The 15,656-nt window shown below is 43.6% G+C and overlaps 1 protein-coding gene across 1 annotated transcript in view; it reads right to left on the bottom strand.

The window, feature by feature from the left end:
- Nucleotides 1–673: 673 nt before the first annotated feature.
- Nucleotides 674–15,656, bottom strand: part of LOC133425125 (adhesion G-protein coupled receptor G7-like) — a 41,609-nt gene continuing 26,626 nt past the window's right edge. The window contains exons 10-14 of the mRNA XM_061715806.1: nt 9,852–10,198; nt 8,634–8,715; nt 8,397–8,555; nt 5,355–5,511; nt 674–865 (exon numbers count right to left, since the gene is read on the bottom strand). Coding sequence (XP_061571790.1) covers nt 674–865; nt 5,355–5,511; nt 8,397–8,555; nt 8,634–8,715; nt 9,852–10,198 — 937 coding nt within the window. The remainder of the gene's footprint in view (nt 866–5,354; nt 5,512–8,396; nt 8,556–8,633; nt 8,716–9,851; nt 10,199–15,656) is intronic.

Below are 15,656 nucleotides of genomic sequence, written 5' to 3'. Positions count from 1 at the left end.
CAGTTATCCTAGCAAAGGGCAGTTGTGTGAGTCTTTTTGTGTGCACTGCTTGTTTGCTAATAAATGCTGGTGGTCTCCCTGAGGTCTAGAAGGTGCTGGTGGTCTGGTTCAGGTCTCTGTAGGTCTAGATCAGGGGTCGGCAACCCAAAATGTTTTAGATCCATATTGGACGAAAAACATAAAAAACAAATATGTCTGGAGCCGAAAAAAAATGCAAGTCTCGAGAAAAAATTCAAAATGCTGAGAAAAAAAGTTGAAATGTCGAGAAAAAAGTCAAAATTTCGAGAAAAAAAGTCAAAATTTCGAGAAAAAAGTCAAATTTTCGAGAAAAAGTCAAAATCTCGAGAAAAAAGTCAAAATTTCGAGAAAAAAGTCAAAATTTCGAGAAAAAAGTCGAAATTTCGAGAAAAAAACTCAAAATTTCGAGAAAAAAGACGAAATGTCGAGAAAAAAGTCGAAATGTTGAGAAAAAAGTCAAAATGTCAAGATTAAAGAAAGAAAAAGTAAGAAAAAAAGAAAAAAAGGAAAAAGGAAGAAAAAAAGGAAAAAAAAAAATTGAAAAAAAGAAGAAAAAAAGGTCCAACATTTTTGAAAAAGCTCCAGGAGCCACTAGGGCAGCGCTAAAGAGCCGCGGGTTGCCGACCCTGTAGGTCTAGAAGGAGCTGGTTCAGGTCTAGAAGGAGCTGGTGGTGGGGTTCAGGTCCCTGTAGGTCTCCTCAGACCTGGACGTGCTCCATTTCCTCCACAGGTTGTACTTGCTCTGGTTTAGCGGGATGCTAACGGAGGAGAGGAGCTGGAAGGAGCTCCGGACGGCGGCTCTGAAAGTCGGCCGTCTGGCCGTGAAGAGGATGAAGATCTGGAAACCCTGGAGAACCAGAGAAGAGAGGACGACGTCAAAGTCTGGAGGTTTCACCTCCGTAAAGATGCTCAACGTTTGAAAGAACAACAAGTCACAACTAGAAAATTTCAGGAAATTTTGATATGGGCATGCCCTACCGCCCATTCGTCCCCTATCTCTGCTTTGGTTTGGGGCTGCAGTGGTTGTGTTCGGGGTGGTTCTATGTCAGTTTGAGGTGTTTATGGTTGTATTGCATTCATTCCTCTGCTCCCAATAGCTATTAATGGGGCGCGGTTTTTGGCATCCAGCGTCCCCACGGCAACGCTTTCGACTGAGAAAAGTAATGCCCGATGTATGCAATGCATGGGTGCACGTTCTGGTTCAGGCCATAATAACGGACAAAAAAAAGTGCGGAATAATAACAATAACTAGACAATTTCCTCGCAGAAATTTCGAGAGTGCCACGGCGGGCTGCTGCACATTTGTGTACATTTTACAAGCAATAAAGGTGAAGGACTCAATACAGAGTCCAATGACACCACCCATGACTCTGTATGTCAAACCATTCAAAAGTTATTACAGAAAATATGTAATAGGCTAACAGAACCGCTAACAGAACCGCTAACGGGACCGCTAACGGGACCGCTAACGGGGCTGCTAACGGGGCTGCTAACGGGGCTGCTAACAGAACCGCTAACAGGACCGCTAACGGTGTGTGTTTTCCAGGTTATACTATATGAAGTCTGTACTGACTGGGTCATGTGACCAGTTCTGGGTCAGTCTAATCAGTACAGCTGAGCTCTGGTTGCCCCGGCAACAAGAACCTCGAAATGAGGAAGGTTCCGGACTGGCTGTGAGAAAACCCCAGCTTTCCTCAAATAACTCTGATTTGTGAGAAAACCATAGCTCGTAGCAGAAAAACAAAGACATCGTGAGAGAGACAGAACCCGGCAGATTCTGACAATCTTCATTTTATTCAGATATTCCTTAAAATGTGTTAGTAACGGCAGTTTAAAAAAAAAGTACGATTTTTTCGAAGAAAATGTTTGATTACATTGAAGTAAATGGAGACAGAGGCAGGAATTGTCGCCGCTTTAGCCATCACCGTTTAAATTCTGTGCATACCCCGCCTGTCAAAGTCACATTTTATGAATCCCAACACCTATGTCTACATTTTGACCAAAAATTATCTGTCCAGCTTTTACGGTTTGGCCGTGAGCTTGAGTTACAAATAAGAATTATGTTCATTTTTTGAATGTTTCCTCACTCTAAACAATTAGAACTACACTCTAGATTTGACAAAAAAGTGATTTCCAGTCCTCGGTTGAGCGCTCATATCTTGAAAAGTGTACATTTTAGGAAAAAACAGTTTCAGGTTTGGAGAGAGAAGAGAAGTTTTCCTCCGTTTTGAAGTTTGAATGACAGTTCTACGTGCAAGTGTGAGAAAGATACGTGACTCAGAAAAAAGGTGAATTTGGAGTTTTTCCAACCTCCTTCCAGCCACAGTGTGACATTCTGTCCCATTCACTTACATGGGAAAATCTCCCCATTAGTTTGGAAATTTGGAAATGTTTTTGCACTTCGTGCAAAAACTATTTGTGCCATCGCTCTGAAAATCCACAGGACTGTAGTTAAATTCAGGGCCTACAACCTTCTAAATTGGTTCATAATTTTTCGAGTAACGGTGTGCGAGTGGCGAGGCCCCAAAGTTCTCGCAATGCATTCCGGATGGCGCTAAGCGCGCACGTTTTTGCACGTTGCGCAAAAACGTGCACGCCAATCGCTAATAAAAGTCATAGGACACGATTCCCGCTTAAGGCGCACGTTTCTATGTTTTTACTTTTCGCGTTTTCTCAAAGCTATAGGAGGAGTAGCAAACCGAAATCTGTCCAGAAAATGAGGAATAATAATAATAAACCCGCAGGATAACATTAGTGCCTCTGGCTTCGCCAGAGGCATTCCTCCTCCTTACTATTGCATAGCTTTGGAGGAGGAGTGCCTCTTGCTGCAGCCATGGCACTAATAAGAAAAAGGGAAACCTTTTCTGTATACCAATATATCACCTTCATTTTCATGTTTTTCCTCATTTTTTTGGGGCGTGTTTCATTTTTTGGGGATTTTTCTTTTCCACATCAGAGCGTGGTCATGCTGTACACCCGCTGGTGCGAGGTGGGACTTTTGCGACTTAAGCTTGTTTGCAAAATGCTAGCAACATTGCCCTTTGGGCCATTCTGGACGATTGCAATATGGTCATGCCAGTACTTGGCATGACCATAATTAAAGCTGCAGCAGCGATGAACGGATGAACAGATGAACGGATGAACGGGCCCTCACGCGTGTAATTTTCACCAATAAAAGTAAAGGACTCAAAAGTAAGTCCAATGACAACACGACTCTCTATATCAAACCATTCAAAAGTTATGGCAGAAAGAAGGAACTATCACATATGGACCAATCAGATGAAGGGGAAGCGCGCTTTTTGGCGTCTAGCGTCGCCACGGTAATGCTTTTGAAAGAGAAAAGTAATGCGTGTTGTCGGAGGATGGAGACGCACATTTTGATGTATAACACACCTGGGTGCACGTTACGGTTAGGGCCGTATTAACTGCCGAAGGAATGACATAAATTTCGCCAAATTGACACGATTAATTCAATATGTTCAAAATGGCCGACTTCCTGTTGGGTTTGGGCCATGGCGCCAAGAGACTTTTCTTTAAGTTGTGACATGATACAGGTGTGTAGTGATTTTCGTGCATGCACGTCAAACCGTATTGTGGGGCTTGAGGCACAAAGTTTTCTAGGGGGCGCTGTTGAGCCATTAGGCCACGCCCATTAATGCAAACCATTAAATATCACATTTATCACCAGGCCTGGGTTGGTGCAGAGTTTGGTGACTTTTGGGGAACGTTTAGGGGAAAAAAGGCCCTCCTTTGGTCGGAAAAATTAAAACAACGAGAACGAGAACAACTCCTACACATACATTAGGGCCCTAGCACTGTCAGTGCTCGGGCCCTAATAATAAATTTTATCTATAATGCACTTTACACTGCTGAAAATCTCAAAGTGCTACAGTTTGATAATTACAGGAAATAGAAATAATAAATTCAAGATAGCCCAGTTAGATCAGTCCTTGGCATGGGAATGGAATTCGAGCTATTAAACATCTGTATATTGAGGGATATTAACCTCATTCGCTCAACTGCTGGACAAATTTGGTTTACCCCGGACGCATCACTTCCGTTTTTTTCAGATCAGGGACTTTGTGCAAAAAGGTTTCCATCCAAATGCGTCGGCAGCCTTTTTTACTCTTTCAGAGCTGCCGGACGTGGCAGATGGATCAAGCAAAGCGATCAGCGCTCTGACTTTTACGCTGGGGGAGCAGGCCCATAAGCTGGATGTGATTCTTGAACAGAACCGCAGGCTGGCCGCGGTGTTCGAGCTCATTAACAAGATTGATAACAACCTGGAGAAGCTGGGAGCTCAGCTTGGCCGGAATTGATCACAATTCGTCTGAATGGAGTCGCTGATGATGATTCGGAGACTGAAGGCAGACGGAAAATTACTGAGTCTGCCTGTTCTCAAAACAATTGTTGATTCTATAATATGGCCTTGACAGGGCGGTTTTGGCCAGACCGCTCCTGGTCACAATCTCCCTGGTGGAATGTAAACAAGGTGACTCTGCCCCCACTAACCCTCCCCTCTCAGGAACATCTGTGGACCTGTTTCAGAACTGACCGAGCCGTCTGATAACATCAAGGACATTTGGCTGAGGAGCAGATCTGGGCTCAGTTCATGGACTCATCGCTACACATACACACAATGATAAATACACCTTCCTTTAATGTCAACGCCTTCCTCGGCCCCCCCCTCTTATCACCCACCCCCCCCCCCCCCCCCCCCCCCGACACGGATGTCGGGTTTCGAGCGCCACGTGCTCGCGGCGCTCACTTGGACGGACTGTGCCGGGATCCCCCCCCCCCGAATTGCCCACCCCCCCATCACCCACATGCAAGACCTGTGACGTCTGTTGTTGTTTCCGTGTGCTGCTGGGGTGTTTTTTTTGCAACTTGATACTGTGTATTGTTATTGTATGATATTCAGTGTGAAGATGTATTTTTTTCTCCTTCCCCCCTATCCCAGTGTTACCCTTGGAAAACAGGCGCACAATACCATTGTGTCGCCGCCGGTGTATCCGCAGTCAAAAACAGTTTTCTAAGCTGACCTAATAAACCTGATTCTGATTCTGATACCTTTCCCGAATTACTTAGTTTTGAGTCCTTGACGTTTATTGGTGAAAAGTGCACGTGCGAGGACCCGTTCATCCGTTCATCCGTTCATCGCTGCTGCAGCTTTAATTATTATTATTATTATTATTAGTCTCACCTGAGTGGTGGGCGGAGCCTCACCTGAGTGGTGCAGCTTTAATTATTATTATTATTATTATTAGCCTCACCTGAGTGGTGCAGCTTTAATTATTATTATATATTATTATTATTATTATTATTATGAGTCTCACCTGAGTGGTGGTGCAGATGCAGAACAGGATGCTGAAGGTGTGGTGGGCGTCTCCGGTAGAAACCAGGACCAGGTAACCCAGAGACCAGGACAGGCCCAGCAGAACCCCCAGAGACAGACTGAGCAGGACGTTCTTGGACGGGGACGACGTGCTGGAGCTGCAGACGGAGAAAAGTTGAAATGTTGAGAAAAACAGTCGTTGTTAGTGATGCACCGATTGTTCGGTAACCAAAATTGTTCGGCCGAAAACGGCAAAAAAACACTTTCGGTGTTCGGTGGAATAAGTGGGGAAAAACCGAACAATTAATAACGTTGTAAAATAAGGAAATAGACTGGCCGCTCTGTAACTGTTGCACCACAAACATAAATCGTTGGCCAACCAAAAAGTAACCACATAAGAATTTTACCAACATTCACCAGGAAGTGGAACCAAAACAACATAATGCTGGAAATTAAAACATGTTCAGTTTTTTATGTTCAATAAATATTTTCTACTTAGTAATTTTGTAAAAGATTTTTTTATTTTAAAAGCCTAAATCAAATTTATTTGATTTATGCAATGGTGAAAAAAGTCGAAATGTTAAGAAAAAAAAGTCAAAATTTTTTGAAAAAAATCAAAATTTTGTGAAAAAAGTCGTAATGTCGGGAAAAAAGTTCAAATGTCGAGAAAAAAGTCAAAATATTGTGAAAAAAGTTAAAATGTCAAGATAAAAGTCAAAATGTTAAGAAAAAGTCAAAATTTTGTGAAAAAAGTCGAAATTTTGTGAAAAAATGTCAAAATGTCGAAAAAAGTTGAAATGTCGAGAAAAAAGTCAAAATATTGTGAAAAAAGTCAAAAAGTAACCACATAAAAATTTTACCAACATTCACCAGGAGGTGGAACCAAAACAACATCATGCTGGAAATTAAAATATGTTCAGTTTTTTATGTTCAATAAATATTTTCTACCTTGTAATTTTGTAAAAGATTTTTTTATTTGAAAAGCCTAAATCAAATTTATTTGATTTATGCAATGGTGAAAAAACTCGAAATGTTAAGAAAAAAAGTCAACGTTTTGTGAAAAAAGTCAAAATTTGGTGAAAAAAAGTCGAAATCTTGAGAAAAAAGGTAAAAATGTCGAAAAAATAAGTTGAAATGTCGAGAAAAAGTCGAAATTTTGTGAAAAAAGTCGAAATTTTGTGAAAAAAGTCGAAATTTTGTGAAAAAAGTCAAAAAGTAACCACACAAGAATTTTACCAACATTCACCAGGAGGTGGAACCAAAACAACATAATGCTGGAAATTAAAACGTTCAGTTTTTTATGTTCAATAAATATTTTCTACTTTGTAATTTTGTAAAAGATTTTTTTATTTTAAAAGCCTAAATCAAATTTATTTGATTTATGCAATGGTGAAAAAAGTCGAAATGTTAAGAAAAAAAAAGTCCAAATTTTGTGAAAAAAGTCAAAAAGTAACCACAATGCAATGGTGAAAAAATTGGCAAAATAAATGAGAAACTGCTGAAGAACCATGTTGGGTATTGTTGGGTATTCGGCCAAGTGTTTATTATTATTTTCGGTTTAAGTTTCGGCCACAAATTTTCATTTCAGTGCATCACTAGTCGTGGTTTGTGTCTGTGTTTGTGTCTGTGTTTGTGTCTGTTTTCCTTCCCTCCCTCACCTGGCCAGCCTCGGGTCGTTCCTGCAGGTTTGTGTCTGTGTTTGTGTCTGTGTTTGTGTCTGTGTTTGTGTCTGTGTTTGTGTCTGTTTTCCTCCCTCCCTCACCTGGCCAGCCTCGGGTCGTTCCTGCAGGTTTGTGTCTGTGTTTGTGTCTGTGTTTGTGTCTGTGTTTGTGTCTGTGTTTGTGTCTGTTTTCCTCCCTCCCTCACCTGGCCAGCCGCGGGTCGTTCCTGCAGGTTTGTGTCTGTGTTTGTGTCTGTTTTCCTCCCTCCCTCACCTGGCCAGCCGTGGGTCGTTCCTGCAGGTTTGTGTCTGTGATTGTGTCTGTGTTTGTGTCTGTGTTTTTGTCTGTTTTCCTTCCCTCCCTCACCTGGCCAGCCGTGGGTCGTTCCTGCAGGTTTGTGTCTGTGATTGTGTCTGTGTTTGTGTCTGTGTTTTTGTCTGTTTTCCTTCCCTCCCTCACCTGGCCAGCCTCGGGTCGTTCCTGCAGGTTTCTGTCTGTGTTTTTGTCTGTTTTCCTTCCCTCCCTCACCTGGCCAGCCTCGGGTCGTTCCTGCAGGTTTGTGTCTGTGTTTGTGTCTGTGTTTGTGTCTGTGTTTGTGTCTGTGTTTGTGTCTGTGTTTTTGTCTGTTTTCCTTCCCTCCCTCACCTGGCCAGCCGTGGGTCGTTCCTGCAGGTTTGTGTCTGTGATTGTGTCTGTGTTTGTGTCTGTGTTTTTGTCTGTTTTCCTTCCCTCCCTCACCTGGCCAGCCTCGGGTCGTTCCTGCAGGTTTCTGTCTGTGTTTTTGTCTGTTTTCCTTCCCTCCCTCACCTGGCCAGCCTCGGGTCGTTCCTGCAGGTTTGTGTCTGTGTTTGTGTCTGTGTTTGTGTCTGTGTTTGTGTCTGTGTTTGTGTCTGTGTTTGTGTCTGTGTTCCTCCCTCCCTCACCTGGCCAGCCGCGGGTCGTTCCTGCAGGTTTGTGTCTGTGTTTGTGTCTGTGTTTGTGTGTGTTTTCCTCCCCTCCCTCACCTGGCCAGCCGCGGGTCGTTCCTGCAGGTTTGTGTCTGTGTTTGTGTCTGTGTTTGTGTCTGTGTTCCTCCCTCCCTCACCTGGCCAGCCTCGGGTCGTTCCTGCAGGTTTGTGTCTGTGTTTGTGTCTGTTTTCCGGTGGTTTGTGTCTGTGTTTGTGTGTGTGTTTGTGTCTGTGTTTGTGTCTGTGTTCCTCCCTCCCTCACCTGGCCAGCCTCGGGTCGTTCCTGCAGGTTTGTGTCTGTGTTTGTGTCTGTGTTTGTGTCTGTGTTTGTGTGTGTTTTCCTTCCCTCCCTCACCTGGCCAGCCTCGGGTCGTTCCTGCAGGTTTGTGTCTGTGTTTGTGTCTGTGTTTGTGTCTGTGTTCCTCCCTCCCTCACCTGGCCAGCCGCGGGTCGTTCCTGCAGGTTCTTCTCAGCGTCAGGACCAGCAGGACCGTGTTGTAGACCAGAACCAGGCCCACCGGGACCAGGAAGGACCAGAACAGAGGCTTCTGGAAGGAGAAGTTCTGGTTCTGGTCCAGACCGGCGAGCCAGCAGCTTCAGAACCAGAAAGATAAATCAGAGACAGAAACACGACACCAACGATGACTGAGCTGCCGGCGGACTGGAACCCACAACTCCTCCTGCCGGTAATTCAGGGGATTCTCCACCCGGTAGGTCACCGCTAGCGTGGTCGCCACGACGACGGCCGGGAGACCTGGAACCGGAGGGAAACTAGCCGTTAGCGTTAGCCTGAAGCTGGAAAACCGGCTCAAGTTACGTTGGGAAATTAACTTTTACGGAAGAGAATCAGGGCCAGGCAGGAGAAAAAACATCTTTTTTTTTTATTGTGCACTTCAAGAAAAAAGTCGAAATGTCGAGATTCATGTTGAAATACAATTTTGAGAAAAAAAGTTGAAAGTTGAAAGTTTGAAAAAAATTCAAAATGTCGAAAAAATTTGGAATTTGGAAGTTTGGAGAAAAAAGACGAAATGTCGAGAAAAAAGTCGAAATGTCGAGAAATTTTGAGAAAAAAGTCGAAATTTTGAGAAAAAAGTCGAAATTTTGAGAAAAAGTCGAGAAAAAAGTCAAAATTTGGAGAAAAAAGTCGAAATGTCGAGAAAAAAATTTGAAATTTCGCGAAAAAAGTTGAAATGTTGAGAAAAAGTCAAAATGTCGAGAAAATTTGGAATTTGGAAATTTGGAGAAAAAAGATGAAATGTCGAGAAAAAAGTCGAAATGTCGAGAAATTTTGAGAAAAAAGTCGAAATTTTTAGAAAAAAGTTGAGAAAAAAGTCAAAATTTTGAGAGAAAAGTCGAAATTTTGAGAAAAAAGTCGAAATGTCGAGAAAAAAAATTGAAATTTCGAGAAAAAAGTTGAAATGGTGAGAAAGAAGTCGAAATGTCACCCTGATGTTGTAGTGATGTCGTTGTGATGTCATACCCCAGCCCACTCCCTGATGATGTCATAGTGATGTCATGTTCACCTTTTTGGACACCTTTAAAAAGGGGCTTAAAACTTAAGGAAGGTTTTCCCTGGTCTTTTATAGATGTTTTTATTATTTGTATGTTTTTTTTACTTCTGGTCGTTTATGTATCTTGATTTTATTTCCTTTGTTTATGTTCGCATTGAGATTATTTCATGAAAAGTGCTCTACAAATAAAATGTATTATTATTATCACGGTGATGTCATACCCCAGCCCACTCCCAGGCTGATGATGTCATTGTGATGTCATGGTGATGTCATACCCCAGCCCACTCCCTGATGATGTCATAGTGATGTCACGGTGATGTCATACCCCAGCTCACTCCCTCCCTGATGATGTCACGGTGATGTCACGGTGATGTCATACCCCAGCCCACTCCCAGGCTCAGCGAGGTCCAATATGGCGGCAGGCTGCGGCGCATGGACCGGACCAGCAGAACCAGCTGCGTAGCGTACGTAGCGTTCCAGGCGAAGGTGGCTAGCAGGAAGAAGTGCAGCAGCGCCGCCACCGCCGTGCAGCCGCCGCTGTCCGGGTCCACGTGCAGGTCCAGGGCCGGGATCCGGTTCTCGGTGCTGGGAACGGTCCGGACCGGGTCCTGGTGGTTCCGGGCCCCGGCCAGGAAGATGACGATGAAGGCTAGCAGGCTAACGTAGATGCAGAGCAGCGCTAGCGGCGCGTTGATGTTGGTCTGACGCCGACGGCCAATCAGGAAGCTGCACACAACGGTTCGGGTCAACTCCTGTTTTATGACTAGGCTGTTAAAATAGTTGCAGGGTCAACTCCTGTTTTATGACTAGGCTGTTTCCTCTAGTTGCAGGGTCAACTCCTGTTTTATGACTAGGCTGTTTCCTCTAGTTGCAGGGTCAACTCCTGTTTTATGACTAGGCTGTTTTCTCTAGTTGCAGGGTCAACTCCTGTTTTATGACTAGGCTGTTTCCTCTAGTTGCAGGGTCAACTCCTGTTTTATGACTAGGCTGTTTCCTCTAGTTACAGGGTCAACTCCTGTTTTATGACTAGGCTGTTTCCTCTAGTTGCAGGGTCAACTCCTGTTTTATGACTAGGCTGTTTCCTCTAGTTGCAGGGTCAACTCCTGTTTTATGACTAGGCTGTTTCCTGTAGTTGCAGGATCAACTCCTGTTTTATGACTAGGCTGTTTTCTCTAGTCAACTCCTGTTTTATGACTGGGCTGTTTCCTCTAGTTGCAGGGTCAACTCCTGTTTTATGACTAGGCTGTTTCCTCTAGTTGCAGGATCAACTCCTGTTTTATGACTAGGCTGTTTTCTCTAGTCAACTCCTGTTTTATGACTGGGCTGTTTCCTCTAGTTGCAGGGTCAACTCCTGTTTTATGACTAGGCTGTTTCCTCTAGTTGCAGGGTCAACTCCTGTTTTATGACTAGGCTGTTTTCTCTAGTCAACTCCTGTTTTATAACTGGGCTGTTTTCTCTAGTTGCAGGGTCAACTCCTGTTTTATGACTAGGCTGTTTTCTCTAGTTGCAGAGTCAACTCCTGTTTTATGACTAGGCTGTTTCCTCTAGTTGCAGGGTCAACTCCTGTTTTATGACTAGGCTGTTTCCTCTAGTTGCAGGGTCAACTCCTGTTTTATGACTAGGCTGTTTCCTCTAGTTGCAGGGTCAACTCCTGTTTTATGACTAGGCTGTTTCCTCTAGTTGCAGGGTCAACTCCTGTTTTATGACTAGGCTGTTTTCTCTAGTTGCAGGATCAACTCCTGTTTTATGACTAGGCTGTTTCCTCTAATTCCAACTCCTGTTTTATGACTAGGCTGTTTCCTCTAGTTGCAGGGTCAACTCCTGTTTTATGACTAGGCTGTTTCCTCTAGTTGCAGGGTCAACTCCTGTTTTATGACTAGGCTGTTTTCTCTAGTTGCAGGGTCAACTCCTGTTTTATGACTAGGCTGTTTCCTCTAGTTGCAGGGTCAACTCATGTTTTATGACTAGGCTGTTTTCTCTAGTTGCAGGGTCAACTCCTGTTTTATGACTAGGCTGTTTCCTCTAGTTGCAGGGTCAACTCCTGTTTTATGACTAGGCTCTTTCCTCTAGTCAACTCCTGTTTTATGACTAGACTGTTTCCTCTAGTTGCAGGGTCAACTCCTGTTTTATGACTAGGCTGTTTTCTCTAGTTGCAGGGTCAACTCCTGTTTTATGACTAGGCTGTTTTCTCTAGTTGCAGGGTCAACTCCTGTTTTATGACTAGGCTGTTTTCTCTAGTCAACTCCTGTTTTATGACTAGGCTGTTTCCTCTAGTTACAGGATCAACTCCCTTTTTTATGACTAGGCTGTTTCCTCTAGTTGCAGGTTCAACTCCTGTTTTATGACTAGGCTGTTTCCTCCAGTCAACTCCTGTTTCATGACTAGGCTGTTTCCTCTAGTTGCAGGGTCAACTCCTGTTTTATGACTAGGCTGTTTCCTCTAGTCAACTCCTGTTTTATGACTAGACTGTTTCCTCTAGTTGCAGGGTCAACTCCTGTTTTGTGACTAGGCTGTTTCCTCTAGTTGCAGGGTCAACTCCTGTTTTATGACTAGGCTGTTTTCTCTAGTTGCAGGGTCAATTCCTGTTTTATGACTAGGCTGTTTCCTATAGTTGCAGGATCAACTCCTGTTTTATGACTAGGCTGTTTCCTCTAGTTGCAGGGTCAACTCCTGTTTTATGACTAGGCTGTTTCCTCTAGTTGCAGGGTCAACTCCTGTTTTATGACTAGGCTGTTTCCTCTAGTCAACTCCTGTTTTATGACTAGACTGTTTCCTCTAGTTGCAGGGTCAACTCCTGTTTTATGACTAGGCTGTTTCCTCTAGTTGCAGGGTCAACTCCTGTTTTGTGACTAGGCTGTTTCCTCTAGTTGCAGGGTCAACTCATGTTTTATGACTAGGCTGTTTTCTCTAGTTGCAGGGTCAACTCCTGTTTTATGACTAGGCTGTTTTCTCTAGTCAACTCCTGTTTTATGACTAGGCTGTTTCCTCTAGTCAACTCCTGTTTTATGACTAGACTGTTTCCTCTAGTTGCAGGGTCAACTCCTGTTTTATGACTAGGCTGTTTCCTCTAGTTGCAGGGTCAACTCCTGTTTTGTGACTAGGCTGTTTCCTCTAGTTGCAGGGTCAACTCATGTTTTATGACTAGGCTGTTTCCTCTAGTTGCAGGGTCAACTCCTGTTTTATGACTAGGCTGTTTTCTCTAGTTGCAGGGTCAACTCCTGTTTTATGACTAGGCTGTTTCCTCTAGTTACAGGATCAACTCCCTTTTTTATGACAAGGCTGTTTCCTCTAGTTGCAGGTTCAACTCCTGTTTTATGACTAGGCTGTTTCCTCCAGTCAACTCCTGTTTCATGACTAGGCTGTTTCCTCTAGTTGCAGGGTCAACTCCTGTTTTATGACTAGGCTGTTTTCTCTAGTCAACTCCTGTTTTATGACTAGGCTGTTTCCTCTAGTTGCAGGGTCAACTCCTGTTTTATGACTAGGCTGTTTTCTCTAGTCAACTCCTGTTTTATGACTAGGCTGTTTCCTCTAGTTGCAGGGTCAACTCCTGTTTTATGACTAGGCTCTTTCCTCTAGTTGCAGGATCAACTCCTGTTTTATGACTAGGCTGTTTCCTCTAGTTGCAGGGTCAACTCCTGTTTTATGACTAGGCTGTTTTCTCTAGTCAACTCCTGTTTTATGACTAGGCTGTTTCCTCTAGTTGCAGGGTCAACTCCTGTTTTATGACTAGGCTCTTTCCTCTAGTTGCAGGATCAACTCCTGTTTTATGACTAGGCTGTTTCCTCTAGTTGCAGGGTCAACTCCTTTTTTATGACTAGGCTGTTTTCTCTAGTTGCAGGGTCAACTCCTGTTTTATGACTAGGCTGTTTTCTCTAGTTGCAGGGTCAACTCCTGTTTTATGACTAGGTTGTTTCCTCTAGTTGCAGGGTCAACTCCTGTTTTATGACTAGGCTGTTTTCTCTAGTTGCAGGTTCAACTCCTGTTTTATGACTAGGCTGTTTTCTCTAGTTACAGGGTCAACTCCTGTTTTATGACTAGGCTGTTTCCTCTAGTCAACTCCTGTTTTATGACTAGGCTGTTTCCTCTAGTTGCAGGGTCAACTCCTGTTTTATGACTAGGCTGTTTTCTCTAGTCGCAGGTCAACTCCTGTTTTATGACTAGGCTGTTTCCTCTAGTTGCAGGGTCAACTCCTGTTTTATGACTAGGCTGTTTCCTCTAGTCATAGGGTCAACTCCTGTTTTATGACTAGGCTGTTTCCTCTAGTTCCAACTCCTGTTTTATGACTAGGCTGTTTCCTCTAGTTCCAACTCCTGTTTTATGACTAGGCTGTTTCCTCTAGTTGCAGGGTCAACTCCTGTTTTATGACTAGGCTGTTTCCTCTAGTCATAGGGTCAACTCCTGTTTTATGACTAGGCTGTTTCCTCTAGTTCCAACTCCTGTTTTATGACTAGGCTGTTTCCTCTAGTTGCAGGGTCAACTCCTGTTTTATGACTAGGCTGTTTCCTCTAGTTCCAACTCCTGTTTTGTGACTAGGCTGTTTCCTCTAGTTCCAACTCCTGTTTTATGACTAGGCTGTTTCCTCTAGTTCCAACTCCTGTTTTATGACTAGGCTGTTTCCTCTAGTTCCAACTCCTGTTTTATGACTAGGCTGTTTCCTCTAGTCAACTCCTGTTTTATGACTAGACTGTTTCCTCTAGTTGCAGGGTCAACTCCTGTTTTATGACTAGGCTGTTTCCTCTAGTTGCAGGGTCAACTCCTGTTTTGTGACTAGGCTGTTTCCTCTAGTTGCAGGGTCAACTCATGTTTTATGACTAGGCTGTTTTCTCTAGTTGCAGGGTCAACTCCTGTTTTATGACTAGGCTGTTTTCTCTAGTCAACTCCTGTTTTATGACTAGGCTGTTTCCTCTAGTCAACTCCTGTTTTATGACTAGACTGTTTCCTCTAGTTGCAGGGTCAACTCCTGTTTTATGACTAGGCTGTTTCCTCTAATTGCAGGGTCAACTCCTGTTTTGTGACTAGGCTGTTTCCTCTAGTTGCAGGGTCAACTCATGTTTTATGACTAGGCTGTTTCCTCTAGTTGCAGGGTCAACTCCTGTTTTATGACTAGGCTGTTTTCTCTAGTTGCAGGGTCAACTCCTGTTTTATGACTAGGCTGTTTCCTCTAGTTACAGGATCAACTCCCTTTTTTATGACAAGGCTGTTTCCTCTAGTTGCAGGTTCAACTCCTGTTTTATGACTAGGCTGTTTCCTCCAGTCAACTCCTGTTTCATGACTAGGCTGTTTCCTCTAGTTGCAGGGTCAACTCCTGTTTTATGACTAGGCTGTTTTCTCTAGTCAACTCCTGTTTTATGACTAGGCTGTTTCCTCTAGTTGCAGGGTCAACTCCTGTTTTATGACTAGGCTGTTTTCTCTAGTCAACTCCTGTTTTATGACTAGGCTGTTTCCTCTAGTTGCAGGGTCAACTCCTGTTTTATGACTAGGCTCTTTCCTCTAGTTGCAGGATCAACTCCTGTTTTATGACTAGGCTGTTTCCTCTAGTTGCAGGGTCAACTCCTGTTTTATGACTAGGCTGTTTTCTCTAGTCAACTCCTGTTTTATGACTAGGCTGTTTCCTCTAGTTGCAGGGTCAACTCCTGTTTTATGACTAGGCTCTTTCCTCTAGTTGCAGGATCAACTCCTGTTTTATGACTAGGCTGTTTCCTCTAGTTGCAGGGTCAACTCCTTTTTTATGACTAGGCTGTTTTCTCTAGTTGCAGGGTCAACTCCTGTTTTATGACTAGGCTGTTTTCTCTAGTTGCAGGGTCAACTCCTGTTTTATGACTAGGTTGTTTCCTCTAGTTGCAGGGTCAACTCCTGTTTTATGACTAGGCTGTTTTCTCTAGTTGCAGGTTCAACTCCTGTTTTATGACTAGGCTGTTTTCTCTAGTTACAGGGTCAACTCCTGTTTTATGACTAGGCTGTTTCCTCTAGTCAACTCCTGTTTTATGACTAGGCTGTTTCCTCTAGTTGCAGGGTCAACTCCTGTTTTATGACTAGGCTGTTTTCTCTAGTCGCAGGTCAACTCCTGTTTTATGACTAGGCTGTTTCCTCTAGTTGCAGGGTCAACTCCTGTTTTATGACTAGGCTGTTTCCTCTAGTCATAGGGTCAACTCCTGTTTTATGACTAGGCTGTTTCCTCTAGTTC

Source organism: Cololabis saira, chromosome 24 (assembly GCF_033807715.1).
Source record: "Cololabis saira isolate AMF1-May2022 chromosome 24, fColSai1.1, whole genome shotgun sequence".
Classification (NCBI taxonomy): Eukaryota; Metazoa; Chordata; class Actinopteri; order Beloniformes; family Belonidae; genus Cololabis; species Cololabis saira.
This window is presented reverse-complemented; position numbering and strand designations above follow the sequence as displayed.